General features: G+C 42.8%; 2 protein-coding genes across 2 annotated transcripts; both read left to right on the top strand.

Moving 5' to 3' along the window:
• Nucleotides 1–1,803: 1,803 nt before the first annotated feature.
• On the top strand, nt 1,804–16,146 carry c1qtnf4 (C1q and TNF related 4; the record flags this gene model as incomplete). Its single annotated transcript, XM_084060190.1, has 6 exons — nt 1,804–2,151; nt 3,951–4,194; nt 5,202–5,456; nt 6,985–7,052; nt 8,070–8,197; nt 16,008–16,146. The coding sequence occupies exons 1-6, from the start codon at nt 1,924–1,926 to the stop codon at nt 16,144–16,146; spliced, it is 1,062 nt and encodes a 353-aa protein (XP_083916316.1). The 5' UTR covers nt 1,804–1,923.
• Nucleotides 9,350–13,943, top strand: LOC311047576 (piggyBac transposable element-derived protein 4-like; the record flags this gene model as incomplete). Its single annotated transcript, XM_084060322.1, has 5 exons — nt 9,350–10,031; nt 10,861–10,932; nt 11,290–11,358; nt 11,971–13,541; nt 13,908–13,943. The coding sequence occupies 5 exons, from the start codon at nt 9,350–9,352 to the stop codon at nt 13,941–13,943; spliced, it is 2,430 nt and encodes an 809-aa protein (XP_083916448.1).
• Nucleotides 16,147–24,392: the final 8,246 nt, after the last annotated feature.

Below are 24,392 nucleotides of genomic sequence, written 5' to 3'. Positions count from 1 at the left end.
GACTCTAGGTCTTAAAGATCAGATTTAATAACAGAGTGGACAGACTGTAGGTCTTAAAGATCACATTTAATAACAGTGTGGACAGACTGTAGGTCTTAAAGATCAGATTTAATAACAGTGTGGACAGTAGGTCTTAAAGATCAGATTTAATAACAGAGTGGACAGACAGTAGGTCTTAAAGATCACATTTAATAACAGTGTGGACAGACTGTAGGTCTTAAAGATCAGATTTTATAACAGTGTGGACAGACTGTAGGTCTTAAAGATCACATTTAATAACAGTGTGGACAGACTGTAGGTCTTAAAGATCACATTTAATAACAGTGTGGACAGTAGGTCTTAAAGATCAGATTTAATAACAGTGTGGACAGACAGTAGGTCTTAAAGATCAGATTTAATAACAGTGTGGACAGTAGGTCTTAAAGATCACATTTAATAACAGTGTGAACAGTAGGTCTTAAAGATCACATTTAATAACAGTGTGGACAGACAGTAGGTCTTAAAGATCACATTTAATAACAGTGTGGACAGTAGGTCTTAAAGATCACATTTAATAACAGTGTGGACAGTAGGTCTTAAAGATCAGATTTAATAACAGTGTGGACAGTAGGTCTTAAAGATCAGATTTAATAACAGTGTGGACAGTAGGTCTTAAAGATCAGATTTAATAACAGTGTGAACAGTAGGTCTTAAAGATCACATTTAATAACAGTGTGAACAGTAGGTCTTAAATATCAGATTTAATAACAGTGTGGACAGTAGGTCTTAAAGATCACATTTAAGAAACAATGGGGTTTTGCCTGCAGTGTGTCGCAACACATGGCCTACTTCTGTTCTGTCATCTGGCTGTGTGTGTGTGTGTGTGTGTGTGTGTGTGTGTGTGTGTGTGTGTGTGTGTGTGTGTGTGTGTGTGTGTGTGTGTGTGTGTGTGTGTGTGTGTGTGTGTGTGTGTGTGTGTGTGTGTGTGTGTGTGTGTGTGTGTGTGTGTGTGTGTGTGTGTGTGTGTGTGTGAGTGTGTGTGTGTGTGTGTGTGTCCGTCCCATGGGTTCTCATTAGGAACAGAGATTGTGTGATGTGTCTCTTTGAGCCTGAAATGTCCTTAACATCTGTCTGACACACACACACACACACACACACACACACACACACACACACACACACACACACACACACACACACACACACACACACACACACACACACACACAAGATTAAGTGAAATCAACTGCAGGGACCCCTTAGCTGAGAGACAGATGAAGCAGGGACCCCCTCTACATATTGTATAACATTGTGTTGTTGCAGATTAAACTTTTTCATAGATTTCATAGATAGATTCATAGACTAGTTTGACAGACACTGTCATCAGTTTAATAATGTGTCAATTCATGTGTTTGTTTGTTTGTTTGTTTACACATGATCTTTTCTATGAATATGTTGGATTCATATTAATGTGTATTTTCAGACATTTAAACTACTTAAACCCTCAGTACTTGGTAAACCTCTACGAGCTCAAAACCCGTCGCAGCGCGACGCGCTGTGAGCTTGTAGATCGGCTATATATATCACTACAGTTTAAATGGTAAATGTAAAAGATTTGGTGACCCCCCCCCCCCCCCCCCCCCCGCTCTGTGTGAGCTTGTAGATCAGCTGCGTATGAAACTGAATTTCCCCATCCAAAGATTCTGCCCTAATAAGCCACTCCCACCGTTCCTAACTCCGCCTCCAGACCCATCCTAAAACCTCATTGGCTGTTGTGATGAATCCCATCTCTCTACAGCTGCGATGACGACGACGCCGCTGCTCCCGGCGAGCCTCCTTATTGGTCTGCTGTGTTTGAGCCACGCCCCCGGCGCGTGGGGATTGGCCCGGCTCACGGAGGAGGCGGAGCTGCGCTCGGCGTTCAGCGTGGCCCGCAGCGACAGCATGGAGGGCGGGGCCAAGATGACCGTGACCTTTGACCTGGTGTACGTGAACATCGGCGGCGACTTCGAGCCGAAGGCGGGGCTTCTGCGCTGCCGCGTCCCCGGAGCGTACTACTTCTCCTTCACCGTGGGGAAGTTTCCTCACAAAGACCTCAGCGTCATGCTCATGAAGAACAGGAACCAGGTGCAAGCTATCGTCTACGAGGAGAACAGCGGAGAGGAGAGGAAGGTACGTCGAGAGGACAGAGGAAGGTATATAGAGAGGACATAGGAAGGCATCTAGAGAGGACATAGGAAGGTATATAGAGAGGACAGAGGAAGATATATAGAGAGGACATAGGAAGGCATGTAGAGAGGACATAGGAAGGTATATAGAGAGGAGAGGAAGGTACGTCGAGAGGACAGAGGAAGGTATACAGAGAGGACATAGGAAGGTATATAGAGAGGACAGAGGAAGATATATAGAGAGGACATAGGAAGGTATATAGAGAGGACAGAGGAAGGTATACAGAGAGGTCAGAAGAAGGTATATCGAGAGGACAGAGGAAGGTATATAGAGAGGAGAGGAGAGGAAGGTACGTCGAGAGGACAGAAAGGCATACAGAGAGGACATTGGAAGGTATATAGAGAGGACAGAGGAAGGTATACAGAGAGGTCAGAAGAAGGTATATAGAGAGGAGAGGAAGGTACGTCGAGAGGACAGAGGAAGGTATACAGAGAGGACATAGGAAGGTATTTAGAGAGGAGAGAGGAAGGTATACAGAGAGGACAGAGGAAGGTATGTAGAGAGGAAGGGTATATAGAGAGGACAGAGGAAGGTACGTCGAGAGGAGAGAGGAAGGTATATAGAGAGGACAGAGGAAGGTATACAGAGAGGACAGAGGAAGGTATATAGAGAGGACAGAGGAAGGTATATAGAGAGGACAGAGGAAGGTACGTCCAGATGAGAGAGGAAGGTATATAGAGAGGACAGAGGAAGGTATTCAGAGAGGACAGAGGAAGGTACGTCCAGATGAGAGAGGAAGGTATGTCGAGAGGACAGAGGAAGGTTTATAGAGAGGACAGAGGAAGGCATGTAGAGAGGACAGGAAGGTATATAGAGAGGTGAGGAAGGTACGTCGAGAGGACAGAGGAAGGTATACAGAGAGGTCAGAAGAAGGTATATACAGAGGTCAGAAGAAGGTATATAGAGAGGAGAGGAATGTACGTCGAGAGGACAGAGGAAGGTTTATAGAGAGGTCAGAAGAAGGTATATAGAGAGGACATAGGAAGGTATATAGAGAGGACAGAGGAAGGTACGTCGAGAGGACAGAGGAAGGTATATAGAGAGGACATTGGAAGGTATATAGAGAGGACAGAGGAAGGTATATAGAGAGGAGAGAGGAAGGTACGTCGAGAGGAGAGAGGAAGGTATATAGGGAGGACATAGGAAGGTATATAGAGAGGACATTGGAAGGTATACAGAGAGGACATTGGAAGGTATACAGAGAGGACATTGGAAGGTATACAGAGAGGACATTGGAAGGTATATAGGGAGGACATAGGAAGGTATATAGAGAGGACATTGGAAGGTATACAGAGAGGACATTGGAAGGTATATAGGGAGGACATAGGAAGGTATATAGAGAGGACAGAGGAAGGTATATAGAGAGGACAGAGGAAGGTATATAGAGAGGACAGAGGAAGGTATATAGAGAGGACATTGGAAGGTATATACAGAGGACAGAGGAAGGTACGTCGAGAGGAGAGAGGAAGGTATACAGAGAGGACAGAGGAAGGTATATAGAGAGGACAGAGGAAGGTATATAGAGAGGACAGAGGAAGGTATATAGAGAGGACATAGGAAGGTATACAGACATATGCACAACGTTGGTGTACGTTCCTTCGTATCCTCTCACCACTCTGGACTCAGGAGTAGTTCTTATTTGTTGACGTAATTGCCAGTTTATTTAGTCCTAGTTTTAGTCGTCGTAGCTTAGTCCTTATTCAGTTTCTAAACTAAATTAACCCCTCGTATGGTTCCTTCAGGTCCAGAGCCAGAGCGCCATGCTGCAGCTGGAGTTCGGCGACACGGTGTGGCTCCGCCTCCACGGAGACCCTCGCTACGCTCTGTACAGCAACACGGGACACTACACCACCTTCAGCGGCTACCTGGTCTACCCCGATGTGTACCAGCCCCGCCGCACGGACCGCAACTCCCAGCACACCCAGAGTACGGACTACAACTCCCAACAGACCCAGAGTACGGACTACAACTCCCAACAGACCCAGAGTACGGACTACAACTCCCAGCAGCCACCGCAGCAGGAGAGTGTGGCACCCTCAGCAGGTCTGTTAACACTCTCTAAGCTTGGAGGATAACCCTAACCCTCAGCAGGTCTGTTAACACATCGGGTGCCAGAACTTTATAATAGATTACGTTCGGTGGCAGAAATCTCACCGTTGCGCTGCGTTGTGCTGTTTAAATCTGTAGACTCCACGACGAGCGATCCATGAAAAACAATGCATGTGTGCAGGGTGCGCGATGCTCCTGGCTAAAGCCTGAAGCAACAACATGTCTCATGTGAGTCACCATTGCAGAGCGATCGCGCATCGAGAATGACTTGTTTTGTCCTCTGTAAAAAGTTAAAGAGATAGGCCTACAGAGGTTTTTAGCCAGGAGATAGAATGGAAGCGGATGGGAGCCAGATTTTCTGGCACGGTGATCCATCTGTCCCTTACTTCTTAGAGTGTTCATGGGTGATTCCAGGGCCGCGCTAGCCCCCCCCCCCTTTGTGGAAAAAAAAAAAAAAAAAAAGGTAAAACAAACGTTTTTAGGATTGTTGGCAGTCCGCGGGTGTATTTGCAAACCGTAATATTACGGTTTTGGCACTCAATGTGTTAACTCTTTGCCTGCCATTGACGAGTTTGACGAGATTGTGTTTTCAGTGGTTTTACACCAGATGGCACTGTTCGCTAACCTGTGAATGATGCCTCGCCGACAGAGAAAGATAGACCCGGAAATTACGTCACTTAAAAAAAAAAGACAGCTCTTTTACTTCCTGTTTATTGGTTGTGGAAAAATTGCTTTGTCTCCGTTTCTGTTGCTTTTTGGCAAAAAAAAAATCAAATTTAAAAATTCAATTCAAAATTCACGGCGATCGCCTATTACTCGCACAAAAATATTACATGATTTTTCAAAGGTTAATGAAATCGCTCAGATTCGCTGGCAGTGGCCTGTCATTAAACTTTTAAGAGTTAATGGAATAAACTGGCCTTGTGTAGATGCCTCCCTGACAGGGCAGGCCGGGGGAGGAGCCAGGGGCGGAGTCAAGGACACAACCGAGGAGCAGCAGGAGACGCAGGAGGAAGAGGAGCGCGAGGATGACAATGAGGAGGAGGAGTACGATGAGGAGGACCGGCGCTCTGCGTTCTCGGCGGGACGCACCCAGAGCATCGTGGGTGAGGACCAGAGGGTGGGCGTGGCCCAGCACCAGCCAATCGGCTTCGACTCGGCGTTCGTCAACATCGGCGAGGACTTCAACGTAACAGAGGGTACGTCGCGTGAACACCATGCTAACATGACGCTAACATGCTAACATGATGCTAACATGCTAACGTGATGCTAACATGCTAACGTGATGCTAACATAATGCTAACATGCTAACATGATGCTAACTTAACGCTGGTTGTGATTTGAATGAACAAAGTAAGTAGACCTCGGTCTGAAGGCGATCGGCCATTTTGAAGCTATCACCCCTTGAAAATGGCTGGTTTTCACACAAAAATAATCCTACTATAGGAATGGATGGAGGGGATGTTTTTTTGGGGATGACGTCACATCCGTCGATTCCTTCTAGCAGAGTCAAGGGATCATTCCTGAGTTGCATTTGAGCGCCCTCTTGTGAAAATTAATTTAAAAAAAGACATAGATCTACGTTCATGGCACTCAACGGTTGGATTTGACACGACTTGATCTACGTCCTCACCCCCTCAGTGTGTTAAGGGACCAGTGTCCATGTTTCTGTCAAACTACTTCACCAGAGTGAAAGAAGCCCACGGGCACACCACAAGAGGGAGCTACACTTCATCTTGTTCCCCCCAAATTTGCACAAACATGGACACTGCCACCAAAATGTGGAACCAGCAGACTTAGAGCACGTAGCTGTCTGCAGGTTGCTTCTATTGCTCCTGGTATTATGAATTGTGTTGTATTGTATGTCTTGATGATGAAATGAATACACAGGACCACAATGGAAACTATCCTTTAAGGCAGGGTCTTCAACGTTTTCAGGCCAAGGACCCCCTAGCTGAGAGACCCCCTGGCCCCCTCTATATTGTATAGCCTACAATTGTGTTTCAGATTACACTTTTTTTGCTGCTCTTTTTGCTGCTCTTTTTTCCCTCTACACCTACACCTCTTTGCCAAAAAAATAGCAGATCTACAAGCTCACAACGCCTCGCAGCGCGAGGCGTTGTGAGCTTGTAGATCGGCTATTTTAAAGTTCTCCTCAGAAAAGTGATGCTAGGGTTAAGTGGTTAATGTAAAAAGAAATGTATATCACACAAAGATTTGGCGGAACCCCTGTAGTAACTCTGAGGACCCCCTAGGGGTCCCGGACCCCCTGTTGAAGACCCCTGCTTTAAGAGCTGCTTTCACAAGACGTTAATACCAACAAAGTGACTCGTTGTGACCTGTGTGACGTAAGCTACCGTAGCTACCATAGGTGCGCTGCGCACGGCCAACGTCCTCATGGAATCTTTTCGTTGGGATTCCGAGTGACGGTCGACTCTGGCGGTCAGTCGGAATTCATAGAACCGTAGTTACATGAGTAACTCTCGTTCCATTTCATTCCTCCTGACCGCCAGAGGGCGGTGTTTTCAAAACCTGGATATTCATTGCACGCTTAGGTGGAAGTATGCATTGCATAATTGTACTTGCGCTCTACTGTTTTGCAACCTGTTCATAAAGTATTCAATCATTCACTTGTATAACAGCATATTGCAGCGAGATGGAAGGGTAAAGGTAGATGAAATATTACACATATTAGTCATTTCATATGTTCATATTTTCCCATTTCAGGCGTGTTCACGTGCCGTGTTCCCGGAGCGTACTATTTCTCCTTCAACGCAGGGAAGCTTCCACACAAGGTACATACTGTTATTTATATTACAAGCTTCTCCCACAAGATACACACTTGTTACTTATGTCCTCCTTAAAAGAAAACCTATACATATATATAATTAGGGGTGCAACTGTTAATTGAACTAATCTATTTAATTAATTATTTTAAAACATGGATTTGTAGGAACAAATATACATTCCGCTTAAAAAAACAAAAACAATAGAAATAGCAACATCTGATCTACAAGCCCACAACGTGTTGCATTGTGACACGTTGTGGGCTTATGGATCGCCAATTTTGTGTAAAACACTGTTGTTCTGATTGGTGCTTGTCGTGTCAGATGAGGCATTAAGCTGCGGTTAGCAGGCTGGTAGATGTTATAAAAGTAGACGTCAGGACCAGGCTCTATCATGATTCGGTTTATTCAGCATCAAGTACAGCATGAGAACCAGAGAGCCGCCAGGGGCAGAGCCCCTGTCCCACACACACAGCCTAACGCCGTGTGAGACTGTACTCGTACTGAGTTACATTTTAGTTCAGCTTTTATAACACAATAGCTTCACATTAGAATGCAAACGGTTTGTGTGGGGTGGGGGTCAATCAGAGCCCCACCTGTTGATCAACGTCTTTGAACATTAGCAAATGCTGTGGGGGAGCTAGACCTGATGGCACCAGGTTAAGAATAGAATGTAAATGCCACTCACACCTAGCAGAGCCCCTTGATTGTCTATGCAAGCACCTGGTTCACAACACTCATAATTCTGCTTACTTAGCAAGATAACATTTCTATCTGATGTTTTATTTGAATACTGTTTCATAACTATAAGCCATACAGGCTAATACACGACATGCTCCCCCCCCCCCCCCCATTGTCGTGCCTGATTTACATCTTCGTCTCCACTGAACATATAGTTCTGTATAATTGTGGCTCCTCCTCCAGTATATTACGTATATAATTGTGACTCCTCCTCCAGACTATTACATATATAATTGTGACTCCTCCTCCAGACTATTACGTATATAATTGTGGCTCCTCCTCCAGACTCTGTCGGTGAAGCTGATGAAGAACCGAGTGGAGGTCCAGGCCATGATCTATGACGACAGTCAGGGAGAGAAGGCTCTGCAGAGCCAGAGCCTCATGCTGGCCCTGAGGCCTGGAGACACTGTGTGGTACGACCTCTGTTAGCTTAGCATAGCCTCACATAGACACTGTGTGGTACGACCTCTGTTAGCTTAGCATAACCTCACATAGACACTGTGTGGTACGACCTCTGTTAGCTTAGCATAGCCTCACATAGACACTGTGTGGTACGTCATCTGTTAGCTTAGCATAACCTCACAAACACAATATGAACTCTGTTAGCTTAGCATAACCTCACAAACACAATATGAACTCTGTTAGCTTAGCATAACCTCACAAACACAATATGAACTCTGTTAGCTTAGCACAACCTCACAAACACTTTGAGAACCACTGGCAGAGTAACACAATGGCCTCTACTTTGTCACAATTCAATTGTTGTTGAAATATTTGCTATTGCAACTATATAGTGACGGTCCTTATGCTCAGCGCTGTGCGAAGAAGAAGGTGTCAATTACGTAAATCCCTCCCACCTCCCGTTTGAGTTATAAACTTCAAATGTGCCTTTTGTCTGTTCATAGAATTATGATCGAAAATGTATATTGATATAATTAGGGGTACTTGAGAGTTCTGTGTCATCCGTTTTTCAATTTAATTTGACGGTGCTGACTCTTTAACACATTGACTGCCTAGATCGAGTTATCTCGATATTAAGAATCCAGCGCTTGACTGCCTAGATCGAGTTAACTCGATATTAGGTCTTTTCATTGGTATAAGGTAGATTGCAATCTTCCACAACCTGTGTATTAATATTAAGCTTCTACGACAAAAGAAAAGTCACATGATCGCAAAAGTCACATGATCTGAGCAAAACACTACAAATCCGGGTGCAGAACAACAGTCCCTGTGGCATTCTAAACAAACAGTGAGCAGAGACGGACGGACAGAGAAATAGAGTGAGAGAGAGCGAGAGACAGCGACTGAGAGACAGAGAAAGAGCAAGCGATCGTTAGTTAGTTAGTTAGTTTGGTAAAGTTAGGAGAGGTGCAAGATATATATATATAGGTGAGAGTAAGACGTTTATATAGTATAGTAGTACATAGATATATAGGTGAGAGTTAGGTGTACATATTTATAGGTGGGAGTCGGACTCGGGAGTATAGTTTTTAGGCGAGATGCGAAGAAAAAGCAAGGCCAAATGGCCTCGGAGAGACCCGACCCAAAGAACTATTTTGGAGACAATGTCCTTCACTGCTCCCCCGGGACCCCCATCACCACCGGGACCACCATCACGACCTGTGGAGGAACCACCACGACCTGAGAAGAAGCCGTCGGCGGTGGCGTCTTTCACCGCTCCCCCGCGACCACCTTCGCCACTAGCTGGGGGCTCCAAGGAGGTGAAGCAGGCGGCGTCTCTCACTACCCCCGAGGGATCTGTTGACGTGAAGCCATCTCTATCGGTGAAAGATACCTATGTCTTCACGTCAGCAGAACCCTCGTGGCGACCACCTCCGCCGCGACCACCTCCGCCGCGACCACCTCCGCCATTGGAGGGATCCGAGGAGGCGAAGACTGCTCCCCAGGGATCTGAGGAGACATCGGTGTCTTCGACCGTCCCCCGGCGCGGGCGGCAACGACCACGGAGGCCTAAGAAGCAACCACCCCCCCCACCACCTCCCCCACCACCTCCCCCACCACCTGCGGAGGTATCTGAGCCTGAGGAGGACACGAACCCACCGGTACCAGACCCCGATCCCGGGCACCGATTGCGTCGTAGCAAAAGACCGACTCCGAGGACCGTGTCATATCGCCCAGAACCAGACACTACTGACGGTGAAGAGAGCTCCGATTCGGATTGTTCTGGCAGCTGGGAGCCAAGCGAGCCAAGCCCAAGGAAACATTGTCTGGATCCGTTTACCAGTGGTAAGAATATCCTATATATATATATATCTTTTTTTTTATCATATTTTACCTTTTGGTTGTACTCTGAAAATAGCAGATCTACAAGCTCACAACGCCTCGCGCTGCGACGCGTTGTGAGATTGTAAATCGGCTATGTTTTACCTGATATTTGTATAAAGTCTGTGGGGCACTACTTACTTATATCAACATATAAAATGGCACCAAACCATTCAATCGCATCACAACGTAGTGCTTTTATCTTGTTATGATCATTGAATGGTGCCATTTTATATTTTGATGAATTGAATACCTATGAATGGTTTCATCCTTTTTAGACAAATTGTTTGACTGGGCCTCTAACAACTGGAGGTGTGTGTAACACCTTATTTATATATGGACAATGTAGAAGCCCGGTGTGGATTTCTAGGATATTGCACTCTGGGTCAGCCAGTTATAAAATATGTATTTATTTTATTCTGTATCTATTTATATGCATGTGATTTATTTGAATATGTTGACGATGTAGCCTATGAATTTGTTGACTTGTAGATCTGGGGTTTTTTTTGGGGGGGGGGGGGGTGGCATACTTCAAAGGGAAGAGGTCATGTCATGTCATGACAACAAATGTTTTGATTTTGTTGGGGGTCGACATGAGGCCATGTCAACAAAGTCTTTTGTAGTGTTGTGGGTCACATGAGGACATGTCAACAATGATTTTCAAATCCCTTTGATGGCTTTAGTTTTTGGGGTGGAGGCCAGGTGCACCGAGGCCCCCACCATCATAATAAATTTCATCAAAGGTCCCCTTATGTCCACAACATCAACAGTGTTTGATCTTGTTTACTTTCAGACGACGAAGATGAGTCTGATGAAGCAATGGCGTCGTCATCTCATCATAGGCCTACACAGTCTGCTAGGAATGGTAAGTCTGTTTCAAACATTTTCATTAGACAGTTGGTTTTTATAGATGCCATTTTCTTCATCACGTGTCCATTTGGTTCCATTTGTACACATCGTACTGTAATGGTAGCCTTGCCTAACCAGGCTACTGTATTTGGTCATTTAGGGCTAAACTCTGTTTGTGTTTGACACAGTGTCATACATATAATCTGGTCATACAATATAGACAAACACATACAGAGCCAGCCCTGGCTAAAAACCACACTCTGCAATGATACATGTCATTCATTCTAAGTTGCACAAAGTAATGCACCACCACCAGTGAATATAATTGTATATCTTATTTACCAAACTATTTTATGTTTTACTGTGATTTCAGACATGATGGATGTCGAGGAAGCAGGACCATCATGTTCAACCGCAGTACCAAGTGTCCGCCGTGAAAGAGGTGAGACAGTTTTCACAGCTGTACCACACAACAGGATTTTGACAGTACATCATACAACAAACACATACAGAGCCAGCCCATGTCATTCATGACATGATACATGTCATTCATTCTAAAGTTGCCATGCTGGCAGTGAATATAATTGTATATCTTATTTACCAAACTATTTTATGTTTTACTATGATTTCAGGCATGATGGGTGTGGAGGAAACGGGACCATCACCTTCAACCGCAGTACCACGTGACGGGCGTAAAAGAGGTGAGACAGTTTTCACAGCTGTACCACACAACATGATTTTGACAGTACATTTTGATTCAGTTTTAGTCATAGTCTGTTGAATACAATTCCACATAGTGTCATAATCTGGACATACAATATAGACAAACACATACAGAGCCAGCCCTCGCTAAAACCCCACTCTGCAATGATAAATGTCACAAAATCATGTACCACAACAACATGATTTTGACAGTACATTTTGATTCAGTTTTAGTCATAGTCTGTTGAATAAAAGTCCATTTAGTTTTAGTCATATTTTCATATAAATCAACACTGCCACACAAACAAAAAAGATGTATTTTATGGTAATTGTGTATTTCTGTAATTCACAGGACATGGTGGGAGGCCGTCAGCTGTAGAGCCTGTGTGGAAGGACACAGATTGGGAACCTAGGGAGGACATCCCTTTCACTGCTAGTCCGGGTCCTAGAAATGCTGCGGCGGAGCTACATTCCACCATGCCTGTAGACTTTCTTTCACTTTTCCTCACTGATGAGCTGCTAGGGATGATAGTAGAGCAGACCAACCACTATGCTGACGTGTTCATCCAGGCCAGGAGTGAAGAAGAAGTGGCGCAGCATCCACAAAGCAGGGTGAAGGACTGGAAAGCGGTTTCAGTGGGGGAGCTGAAAAACTTTTTGGCCCTGTTGTTCCTCACTGGCCTTGTTCGAAAGCCTGTACTAGAGTACTATTGGTCGACCGATGACCCTGTACTCACTTCGTTCTTCGGCAAAAAGATGCCACGCAACAGGTTCCAGATCATCTGGCGGTTTCTCCACTTCACCAACAATGAGGCTGACGCTGCCGCTCACGCCGCCGCCGCTGCCGCCGCCGAAGCTGCTGGTGAGGTTGCTGTTGTCGACAGGCTTTGTAAAATCAACCCGGTCTTGCTGTACCTGACAGACAAATTCAAGCAGATGTTTGTTCCAGGTCGTAACATCAGCATCGATGAGGGGATGCTTTTGTGGAGGGGACGCCTATCCTTCAGAGTGTACAACCCAATGAAGCCCACCAAGTATGGAATAAAGTCCTACATTCTGTGCGATTCTGGAACGGGGTACTGCTACTCAATGAAGCCATATTCTGGACAGTACTCTTCCCTACCAGACACAGTCATCTTTCTGTTGCAGGGTCTTACAGGGTACGGGTTTTCGTTGTTCATGGACAACTATTATAACTCCGTGAAGCTGTATGAACTCCTCCTTGAGAAGAACACCCATGCCTGTGGTACCATGAGGCTAAAAAGAGGAGAACCACAAGCCATGAGGGATGTGACGATGTCCAGCCTGAAAGTGGGACAACGTAAGATGCTTCACAATGGCAAAGTGATGTTATTGGCCTGGCGAGACAAACGCATCGTTCGATTGATCACAACCCAGCACAAGGATGAGATGGGCACCCAGATGGTGAGGCAGAAAAAACACAGCGACAAAGTGCCACAGGAGAAGCCAGTTTGTGTCCTTGAATACAACAAGAGTATGAATGCAGTTGACCGACTAGACCAAAACCTAAGCTATTATCCCTTCATCAGGAAGACAGCCAAGTGGAGCAGCAAGTTTGTGGTCTATTTATTCCAAATCGCAATGTACAACGCATTCGTACTCTACAAGACAAGGAATCCAGGTGGCGACTGTAAGTGCATGTATGACTTCATCCTCAGCGTTGTCAAGTCTTGGACCGCTGTGAGACATGCCCCTGTCCCAGCAGACCCGCCTGTCCCCCCCCCGGCCGCCTGTCAGCAGCAACCTCACCAGCAGCAACCTCACCAGCAGCAGCCTCACCAGCAGCCTCATCCTGCCCGCCCCTGCCGTCCCCCGGCCTCTCCGCCCCCCCCTGCCCCCCCCCTGCGTCCTTATGCACCAAGAAGTCGCGAACCTTGTGACCGATTGAGTGGCGATATGAAAGTCCATGAGCTTGTCTATTGTCCCCCCACTGCCAAAAACAAGCACCCAACAAAATGGTGCAGAGTTTGCACCAGGAGGGGAGGGCGGAGTGAGACAAGGTATCAGTGCAAAAGCTGTTTGGTACCCCTCCATGTTATTGATTGCTACCTTGATTACCATACTAAGGAGAAGTATTATTGAATCATTTTGATTGTATTTGTTTGTTTTATTTTCATTTTGTATTTATTTTGACTTTGATTTATTATGCTCTGAGCCAGCCAACAGTTGGCAGTGAATGTGCTGCTAATGTTTCTCACTGCCCCAAGGGATCTGAGTGCGTGATGCCATCTTTGTCGGTGAAAGACATCTATGCCATCACGTCCTCAGACCCTCACGGGGACCACCTCCGCCCTGAGCGATTGATTACCATACTAAGGAGAAGTATTATTGAATCATTTTGATTGTATTTGTTTGTTTTATTTTCATTTTGTATTTATTTTGACTTTGATTTATTATGCTCTGAGCCAGCCAACAGTTGGCAGTGAATGTGCTGCTAATGTTTCTCACTGCCCCAAGGGATCTGAGTGCGTGATGCCATCTTTGTCGGTGAAAGACATCTATGCCATCACGTCCTCAGACCCTCACGGGGACCACCTCCACCCTGAGCGATCTGAGGAGACATTGATGTGCTGGCCAGCAAAACACACAATGATGATATATTGTATTTTTTGTATGTTTTTTGTATGTTGTACTCCACTTGAAAGACATATAAAGTGTTCAAATGTGTCTGCCTGAGTCGTTTCAAACTTTTTCTGTAGACTGTTGGTTTTATATCATAGATATACAATTGCAAACTAGCAGGTCTTGTGTGCACAAATGGAACCAGTGAAATCAGTATCCTAATCTGAAGAAAACCTGGACATAGAATATAGACAGACACATACATAGCTAGCCCTATTTGACCATTACTGTCAACCCTACGGGTCCATTTAGTTCCATTTGCACACAATCAAGAGTTATGGGGGACTGATATTCAGTAATTGGGTTCTGTAGACTGTTGGTTTTATATCATAGATATACAATTGCAAATTAGCAGGTCTTGTGTGCACAAATGGAACCAGTGAAATCAGTATCCTAATCTGAAGAAAACCTGGACATAGAATATAGAAAGACACATACATAGCTAGCCCTATTTGACCATTACTGTCAACCCTATGGGTCCATTTAGTTCCATTTGCACACAATCAAGAGTTATGGGGGACTGATATTCAGTAATTGGGTGTTGTGATAAAAATAAGGCTGTATATAAAACTGTTTCACTATCTAAAAAGTCAAACATTTTCTGATTTTGCTTGGTTTTATGTCATAGATGCTATCTGGATCTCAGTGCTTGTCTGCATGGCATTCACAGAAAATAATTCCTCCTCACTTACCTTGCATACAGTCTATATGTCTATATGGTTTCTATCAGGGGGCATCAATATGTCTGTATTGGATGGATGGATGTGTCACAATGTAGGGATTTATTTTGACCACCAGAGGGGGACAGTGCAAAATCTCTCCCTGTGTGTGCGTGTGTGTGTGTGTGTGTGTGTGTGTGTGAAATTATAATGGTGTGTAAAACAAACTCAAACAATTGGCACAGATAATGCCAAGTCTTGACACACACACACACACACACACACACACACACACACACACACACACACACACACACACACACACACACACACACACACACACACACACACACACACACACACACACACACACACTTCTTTTGATCTTATAACTTTGAAAAGAAAAACGTTGAAATGAGCTTGAGATTTGTTTATCAACAAGACACATGTTGATAAACGTTGATGTGAAAAAGCTATATAAAAGTATATTCAAAAGCACTTTCTCAGTGTTGTTAGTTTGAAAACAACAACTGTGCAGATGTCTGATGTCAGTAATGTGTCACTGAAGGTGAAAATATAAGGGTCTAATCACTGTTCTGCCTGAGAGAGAATGTTTCACAAAAGCCTCATTATCTCAGCTTCTAGATCCAGATAGCTGATTTTGGTGAAACCAAGCTATATTCAACTGCCAATAGCTAAAGAACAGAACATGCTAGGAACTCACTTTTTTTCCTGGCGAAAGTAGAGATTCTGATCTTTGTTTTGAGGTATTCCATGTGTTCATAGTCCTAGCACAAAATGTTCTGTGGGCCTAGATAGACTGGCCAGAAAGCTCAAAAATGGCTGGCACAGGCAGCTATGGCTGGTGTTTTAACTCTGGCAGTCAATGTGTTAAGAATGATGTATTAATTGTTGCAACAATTAAACATTTTGGGGCCCTTTTCCAACCCTTTTTCGGCCCCACAGAGCCCACTTTGGCTCCGGGTCCTTGTATATGGAAACCACGGCACAAGCAGGCGGTAGACTGCTATGTGGAGAAACGCAGCATAAATGATAAAAATAACAGAAATTCTCATTTATTTTACAGGTTGTACTCCCACCAGAGAGACGGCTTCGGCGCCTACAGCAACCACGCCAAGTACATCACCTTCACAGGCTTCCTGGTTTACCCAGACCTCCCTTCTGCCCTCAGCCAATCACAGGCAGAGAAGAAGAAGAAACCCTAGGCTCTGGCGGTTTGGACATTACCGGACTCTCTCTTTTCCCGGTGTTTCAACCACGGGGTGGGAGTGGTTTTGAGCTTAGGCATGATATAACCACACCCACCCGGGGGCGAAACACCAAAGAAAGAGGGAGTCCCGGGACATTACAGGGTTTAGCGGCGAGCGGAAAGGTAACTAAGTACGTGTACTCGAGTACTGTACTTTTTTTGAGGTATTTTTACTTTACGCAAGTGGTTTCCATACTTATCAATGATTTTATACTTCTACTGCACTACATCTCAGATGCAAATATTGCACTTTTTGTTTTTGTACTCCGACACAGTCATTTTAAAACGTTACTTCTTCCTTACTTTGTAGATTTTAGATTGTTATGGCAAGAACATGCATTAACCAATCAAGCACGATTTTATACTATTAGAAAATAGCAGATTCACAAGATCAGAAAGCATTGTGAGTTTGTAGATCTGCTGTTTTCCAAAAATAAGTAAGTTACAGGGTAGCGGACTTCAACCAGCAACTCCTACAAAATGCAAGAGAAAATGTTCACTGTGGAAGAAACTAGTACGATATGTTTTACTTAAAGGAAACTTCACTTCAAACATGTTAAAGGTTTCATGACATTCAGTTTTACAACACATTAAAAGTCTTTGTCATGGTCCTTCAAACGTGTATAAAAAGTTTTAACTGAAAATTCCACTCCAGTGATCCATGGCAGGTGTTTTTCTCTCACATTTCTAAAGCCTTTAAAGCTGCAATGAACAAAACAAATCTTTGCCTGCGGGTGTCGCTGTTGAGGAATTTTGCCTGTCAATCATCGCCTCTGCTCCCTCCCAAAGGAAAGGATAGGGGAGGGGAGGAGAGTGGGCGGGATTAATGGCCTGTGACTTCACTGCCTAAGGGCCAATCTCAGATTACTTTTCAGCCTAATTATTCAGAAAACCCCAGACCACAGAAAATCCACTGAATGTTCAAAGCTCAGGTTTGTTTTGGGTGTAATTGAGGTCATAAAACCCCCCCAAAAAACATAAAAAATAAAACAAGTGAAAATGAATGTCATAGAACCTTTAAGCCTATTGATTGATTGAATACGTTATCAGACAGAAATGTAAACAGACATGTAGGCTAAAAGGATAACACAAACAAAGTCCTGGAGACTTGTTTCCATTGTGGTCTTATCTTCATATAACTGGTCCTCACTAATGTTTATCATCGATGGAGAATCCAAACTGTAGGCTTTCTATTCCTGTAAAGTTAGCCTGCTAACATGAAAGACATTGTTCTGTAAAGTTAGCCTGCTATGATGGAAGACATTGTTCTGTAAGTTAGCCTGCTAACATGAAAGACATTGTTCTGTAAAGTTAGCCTGCTATGATGGAAGACATTGTTCTGTAAGTTAGCCTGCTAACATGAAAGACATTGTTCTGTAAAGTTAGCCTGCTAACATGAAAGACATTGTTCTGTAAGTTAGCCTGCTAACATGAAAGACATTGTTCTGTAAGTTAGCCTGCTATGATGGAAGACATTGTTCTGTAAGTTAGCCTGCTATGATGGAAGACATTGTTCTGTAAGTTAGCCTGCTATGATGAAAGACATTGTTCTGTAAGTTAGCCTGCTATGATGAAAGACATTGTTCTGTAAAGTTAGCCTGCTAACATGAAAGACATTGTTCTGTAAGTTAGCCTGCTATGATGAAAGACATTGTTCTGTAAAGTTAGCCTGCTAACATGAAAGACATTGTTCTGTAAGTTAGCCTGCTAACATGAAAGACATTGTTCTGTAAGTTAGCCTGCTAACATGAAAGACATTGTTCTGTAAGTTAGCCTGCTATGATGAAAGACATTGTTCTGTAAGTTAGCCTGCTAACATGAAAGACATTGTTCTGTAAGTTAGCCTGCTATGATGAAAGACATTGTTCTGTAAGTTAGCCTGCTATGATGAAAGACATTGTTCTGTAAAGTTAGCCTGCTAACATGAAAGACATTGTTCTGTAAGTTAGCCTGCTATGATGGAAGACATTGTTCTGTAAAGTTAGCCTGCTAACATGAAAGACATTGTTCTGTAAGTTAGCCTGCTATGATGGAAGACATTGTTCTGTAAAGTTAGCCTGCTATGATGGAAGACATTGTTCTGTAAAGTTAGCCTGCTATGATGAAAGACATTGTTCTGTAAAGTTAGCCTGCTATGATGAGAGACATTGTTCTGTAAGTTAGCCTGCTAACATGAAAGACATTGTTCTGTAAGTTAGCCTGCTATGATGAAAGACATTGTTCTGTAAAGTTAGCCTGCTAACATGAAAGACATTGTTCTGTAAGTTAGCCTGCTAACATGAAAGACATTGTTCTGTAAGTTAGCCTGCTAACATGAAAGACATTGTTCTGTAAGTTAGCCTGCTATGATGAAAGACATTGTTCTGTAAGTTAGCCTGCTAACATGAAAGACATTGTTCTGTAAGTTAGCCTGCTAACATGAAAGACATTGTTCTGTAAGTTAGCCTGCTAACATGAAAGACATTGTTCTGTAAGTTAGCCTGCTAACATGAAAGACATTGTTCTGTAAGTTAGCCTGCTAACATGAAAGACATTGTTCTGTAAGTTAGCCTGCTAACATGAAAGACATTGTTCTGTAAGTTAGCCTGCTATGATGGAAGACATTGTTCTGTAAAGTTAGCCTGCTAACATGAAAGACATTGTTCTGTAAGTTAGCCTGCTATGATGGAAGACATTGTTCTGTAAAGTTAGCCTGCTATAATGGAAGACATTGTTCTGTAAAGTTAGCCTGCTAACATGAAAGACATTGTTCTGTAAGTTAGCCTGCTATGATGGAAGACATTGTTCTGTAAAGTTAGCCTGCTATGATGGAAGACATTGTTCTGTAAAGTTAGCCTGCTATGATGGAAGACATTGTTCTGTAAAGTTAGCCTGCTATGATGGAAGACATTGTTCTGTAAAGTTAGCCTGCTAACATGAAAGACATTGTTCTGTAAGTTAGCCTGCTATGATGGAAGACATTGTTCTGTAAAGTTAGCCTGCTAACATGAAAGACATTGTTCTGTAAAGTTAGCCTGCTATGATGAAAGACATTGTTCTGTAAAGTTAGCCTGCTATGATGGAAGACATTGTTCTGTAAAGTTAGCCTGCTATGATGAAGACATTGTTCTGTAAAGTTAGCCTGCTATGATGGAAGACATTGTTCTGTAAAGTTAGCCTGCTAACATGAAAGACATTGTTCTGTAAAGTTAGCCTGCTATGATGAAGACATTGTTCTGTAAAGTTAGCCTGCTATGATGAAGACATTGTTCTGTAAAGTTAGCCTGCTATGATGAAGACATTGTTCTGTAAAGTTAGCCTGCTATGATGAAAGACATTGTTCTGTAAAGTTAGCCTGCTATGATGAAAGACATTGTTCTGTAAGTTAGCCTGCTATGATGGAAGATATTGTTCTGTAAAGTTAGCCTGCTATGATGGAAGATATTGTTCTGTAAAGTTAGCCTGCTATGATGGAAGACATTGTTCTGTAAGTTAGCCTGCTATGATGGAAGATATTGTTCTGTAAAGTTAGCCTGCTATGATGAAAGACATTGTTCTGTAAGTTAGCCTGCTATGATGGAAGATATTGTTCTGTAAAGTTAGCCTGCTATGATGGAAGACATTGTTCTGTAAAGTTAGCCTGCTATGATGGAAGATATTGTTCTGTAAAGTTAGCCTGCTAACATGAAAGACATTGTTCTGTAAAGTTAGCCTGCTAACATGAAAGACATTGTTCTGTAAAGTTAGCCTGCTATGATGGAAGATATTGTTCTGTAAAGTTAGCCTGCTAACATGAAAGACATTGTTCTGTAAAGTTAGCCTGCTATGATGGAAGATATTGTTCTGTAAAGTTAGCCTGCTATGATGAAGACATTAATTTGAGTAGGCCTGACCTCGATTATTCTAATAGTCGACTAATCAATCTAGGAAAAAAGTCGCCTTCTTTTTTTTGCTGCATTATTCAACTGAGAGATTGGCCTAATTTGTTATATTAATTAACTGATAGGATATATCATGATTTATCGGGGGAGAAACCAAGCAAGTATATGTTAAATCAGACATTAATGTTCCTCTGTTGCATAACATCTTTTTTGCATGATTGGACTGAGAGATTGTCAGATGAATCAGAACCATTATTATAAAGTAGTGACTGATTCCTCTGACAATCTCAGTCCAATCATGCAAGTTTAAAAAAAAAAAGATTGGACTAACAGGCAACATTTGGCCAATCACAGTCGACTATAGAAATCCTTAGTCGGGGACAGGCCTGAATGTGAGGGAAAAAAAGTGTAATCTTTGAAATGACCAAACCTGCTTACAGATGATGTCACTGGTAGGCAGGTCATGTGACGGGGGCGGGGCCTATGTGACACCTATGTGCGTCACCTCGGTGCGCAGCCCCACGCACAAGCTCACACAACACAACCATCATGACAGAGACAAACATCCATGTTTGAACAGAGTGTAATTAGTTGCATGGTCGTCATGTGATCCCGTGCGTTTTTTTTCAACTGTAAAAAACACACTAAAACAGGGGTCTTCAACAGGGGGTCCGGGACCCCTAGGGGGTCCTCAGAGTTACTACAGGGGGGGGAAGGGCACTAAATGTTTGTGTGATAGGAACTTTTTTTTTTTTACTTTAACCACTTGAGCACTAGAATTCATTTTCTGAGGGGAACATTAGCCCAAAACAGCAGATCTACAAGCTCTGCTATTTTCCGCAAAGAGGTTTGGTGTGGGGAAACAAGATCAGATCTTCTATGTTTTCTAGGTTTAAGTGGTTAAAGGGGAGAACCACTAATTTTCAACATTGTCTTTAATACACCTTAGAGCTGTTGTGTGGAATTAAGAAAAAAGTCCCCCCACTTCTATGTTGCCTAGAACTGGAGAATTGATTGAGGTCCCTGCTTCATCTCTCTCTCAGCTAAGCTTGGCCTGAACAAAGTTGAAGACTCCTGCACTAAAAGGTATTTTCCGTTGATACAGTATGTGAATAATGTGTACAATACAATACATGAAGTATTTATGTTGATATGTGAATATGTGTACAATAATAATAAATACATAATGTGAGTTATTTTTGATCACCATGCAAGAAAAACTAAAAAGAAAAAGAAAAAAAAAACAGATACAAAAGAAAATCTAATCCAGTTTGACTTAATGTGTCCTTTTAAAATGGTTATTGTTGGTTCTTTGAATGATTTCTTACATGTAAAGAGGAATGCTTCAATAAAACAAACTAAAATAATACAAAAATATATTTTTTGCATTTTTGTTTCTTATTCTAAAGTACTATATTATGTAACAAAGTGCTAATGATGTGTCTATTGTGTTGTAAGGTAAGTATGAGTGCATTTACTCAAATACTGTACTTTCATAGTCCAGGAAATAATCTGACAGGAGCTAATCCACAACTCAGCAGAGAAAATATAAATCTCACTGCTATAATGACTCATTGATAGATATTCCTGTGTGTATTATCGTGCAGTTCTATATTCCACAAATTAGGCCTAGTTAAATAGATAATAAGCAGTAAACTATGGTCTGTCATAGACAGTCCGACTTCACAAATAATTAGTATATAAATGTATAATGGTCACAATGTTTAATAGCATTTTTTTATTCTTCAAAATCTTTTTTTATATAGCGAAATTATCCGATCTGCAAGCTCACAAGCTGTCATCATGATGTTATTTGATGTATAATGAAGTATATATAGGATTTAATGGCAGTGTGTACCTATATGATGTTTAAATGCAGACTAATACAAATAAGGCAACATATAAACACTGGAAAAGCTTAATGCTTGATGCGTCCGTCCGTCCGTCTGTCTGTCTGTCCGTCCGTCCGTCCCTCCCTCCCTCCCTTACATTTCTTACGTACAATGTCAACATTTCTTTGCAGTTGTCGGGGGGTTCTGGTTCAACGCCATTTTGACTACGTCTGTTCTTCTTGGTTCACCAGACCCCCAAGATCTTAAAAACTAGGACCGCCCAGAATAAATGAGTCACATTAATACTCGAGCTCAATCCCAGTACTCACCTCCTCCTCCTCCCAGCACAGAATGTAATATCATTAATATTACAATATTATTAATTAATATATATTTTGACGGCCTGAAATAACTCAAGAGTAGATGAGAGAGTGTCTATGGTGTATAGGGTTATGTCTAGGTACGTATGTATGGGGTTATGAGTAATGTAGGATGTCTAGGTATGTATGTATGTATAGGGTTCAGCAGTTCTGACACTTTCAAGATGTATTCTAAAATGTTCCAGAGTAGCAGATGTGCAAGCTCACAGCGCGGCGAGCTTGTACATCTGCTATTTTTGAAAAATCATGAAAAATAACTTCAGTCAGGGTGTTTTATCTGAATTCTTCACCTAAAAATGTATCTGGAAGTCAATTCAAATCTCAGATGAATGAGAATTGGACTCATCATCTCTATATATTCTCTCTGGTGTTTGTTTGTCTTATTGTTATGTCTTGTTGATGTCATGTCTTATAAAAAACTGATACAACTAGTATATTTAAAAAATCATCTATATGTCTTTTTGACAATAATCGGCAGACATCTTGGATTGATGCCAATTAAACATATTTCCGCAACAAGAATTTCTTAGGACTTTTACTATGTTGTTCTGGTGACTTCATAGAAATGCTCTGTGACTTTTAGCTCCAAAATGAGCTGGTTTGTCTTACTGACATAAAAGCCATGTTGTGTTGAGAAAATGTTGACTTTGTAGTCAGCCATGCAGACACACTGCCATCTTCTGGTACAGTGTGGTATGACGGCAGCATGACAAACTATTAACTAATGTCTTCAATCTGATCTATATATATATATAGATAGATAGATGATACAATGACTCATTTATGCATCTATGCTCAACTCCTTTGCACACTAGACTGTGATATTGCTGCTATTGATTAGATATGAATATGTTCTTTACACAGATATACATTATATTATATTCTGGAACGGCTGCATATTGATAAGCTAATACCTATTGCCTGTCTATACCAGATCTTATGTTTGTTTCTCACTGTTACTCACGGTGAAAATTGTTAGATCTACAAGCTCACAAGTCGGCACATTGCGCCACGACGCCTTGCGAGCTTGTAGATCTGCACCAAGGCTGCGGGGAGGGCTGTGAAAAGGTCACGTTAAAGGACTAGAGCACTTAGGTAGAGGTTAGGGTTGTGTAGTCACCTTGTCATGATGTAAATACAAAGGTGGACAAGAAATCTAAAATAATTGCTCCATTGATTAAAAACTGATCATTCTAAATCTGCTCCTCAATGACTTACATTGCAGGTGAAACAGATCTCAAAGTCTCTATTTTAGCTCATAAACTAAATCATCTTTTGAGTGGCCCTGTCTTTCCCTCAGAGGACTGACCGTGGGTAGCTACTGGGACGTAAGTCGGGGCTTGATCAACCCCTCAGGGTCACCTGGGCGAGGCTGTATGTTGTTGAGAGACCCGAAACACCCTATGACCCCAGGCTACAACACTGATGATACGTCCCAGGCTACAACACTGATGATACGTCCCAGGCTACAACACTGATGATACGTCCCAGACTACAACACTGATGATACGTCCCAGGCTACAACACTGATGATACGTCCCAGACTACAACACTGATGATACGTCCCAGACTACAACACTGATGATACGTCCCAGGCTACAACACTGATGATACGTCCCAGACTACAACACTGATGATACGTCCCAGGCTACAACACTGATGATACGTCCCAGGCTACAACACTGATGATACGTCCCAGACTACAACACTGATGATACGTCCCAGGCTACAACACTGATGATACGTCCCAGACTACAACACTGATGATACGTCCCAGACTACAACACTGATGATACGTCCCAGACTACAACACTGATGATACGTCCCAGACTACAACACTGATGATACGTCCCAGGCTACAACACTGATGATACGTCCCAGACTACAACACTGATGATACGTCCCAGACTACAACACTGATGATACGTCCCAGGCTACAACACTGATGATACGTCCCAGGCTACAACACTGATGATACGTCCCAGGTGCATCCATGTGATGTTTTTTCGTTATGGTGTTAACAATTTAATTGAGTAAAAGTATTGGTATCAAAATGTACTTAAAGTACCCAAAGTAAAAGTACTGAAATGTTTGAAAATAGCAGATCTACACGCTCACAACGCGTTGCGA

This window comes from Gymnoscopelus microlampas, assembly GCF_963454915.1.
Source record: "Gymnoscopelus microlampas genome assembly, chromosome: 1".
In the NCBI taxonomy this organism is placed as follows: Eukaryota; Metazoa; Chordata; class Actinopteri; order Myctophiformes; family Myctophidae; genus Gymnoscopelus; species Gymnoscopelus microlampas.
Note: the sequence above shows the minus strand (reverse complement) of the source record. Positions and strands in the feature narration are given on the sequence as shown.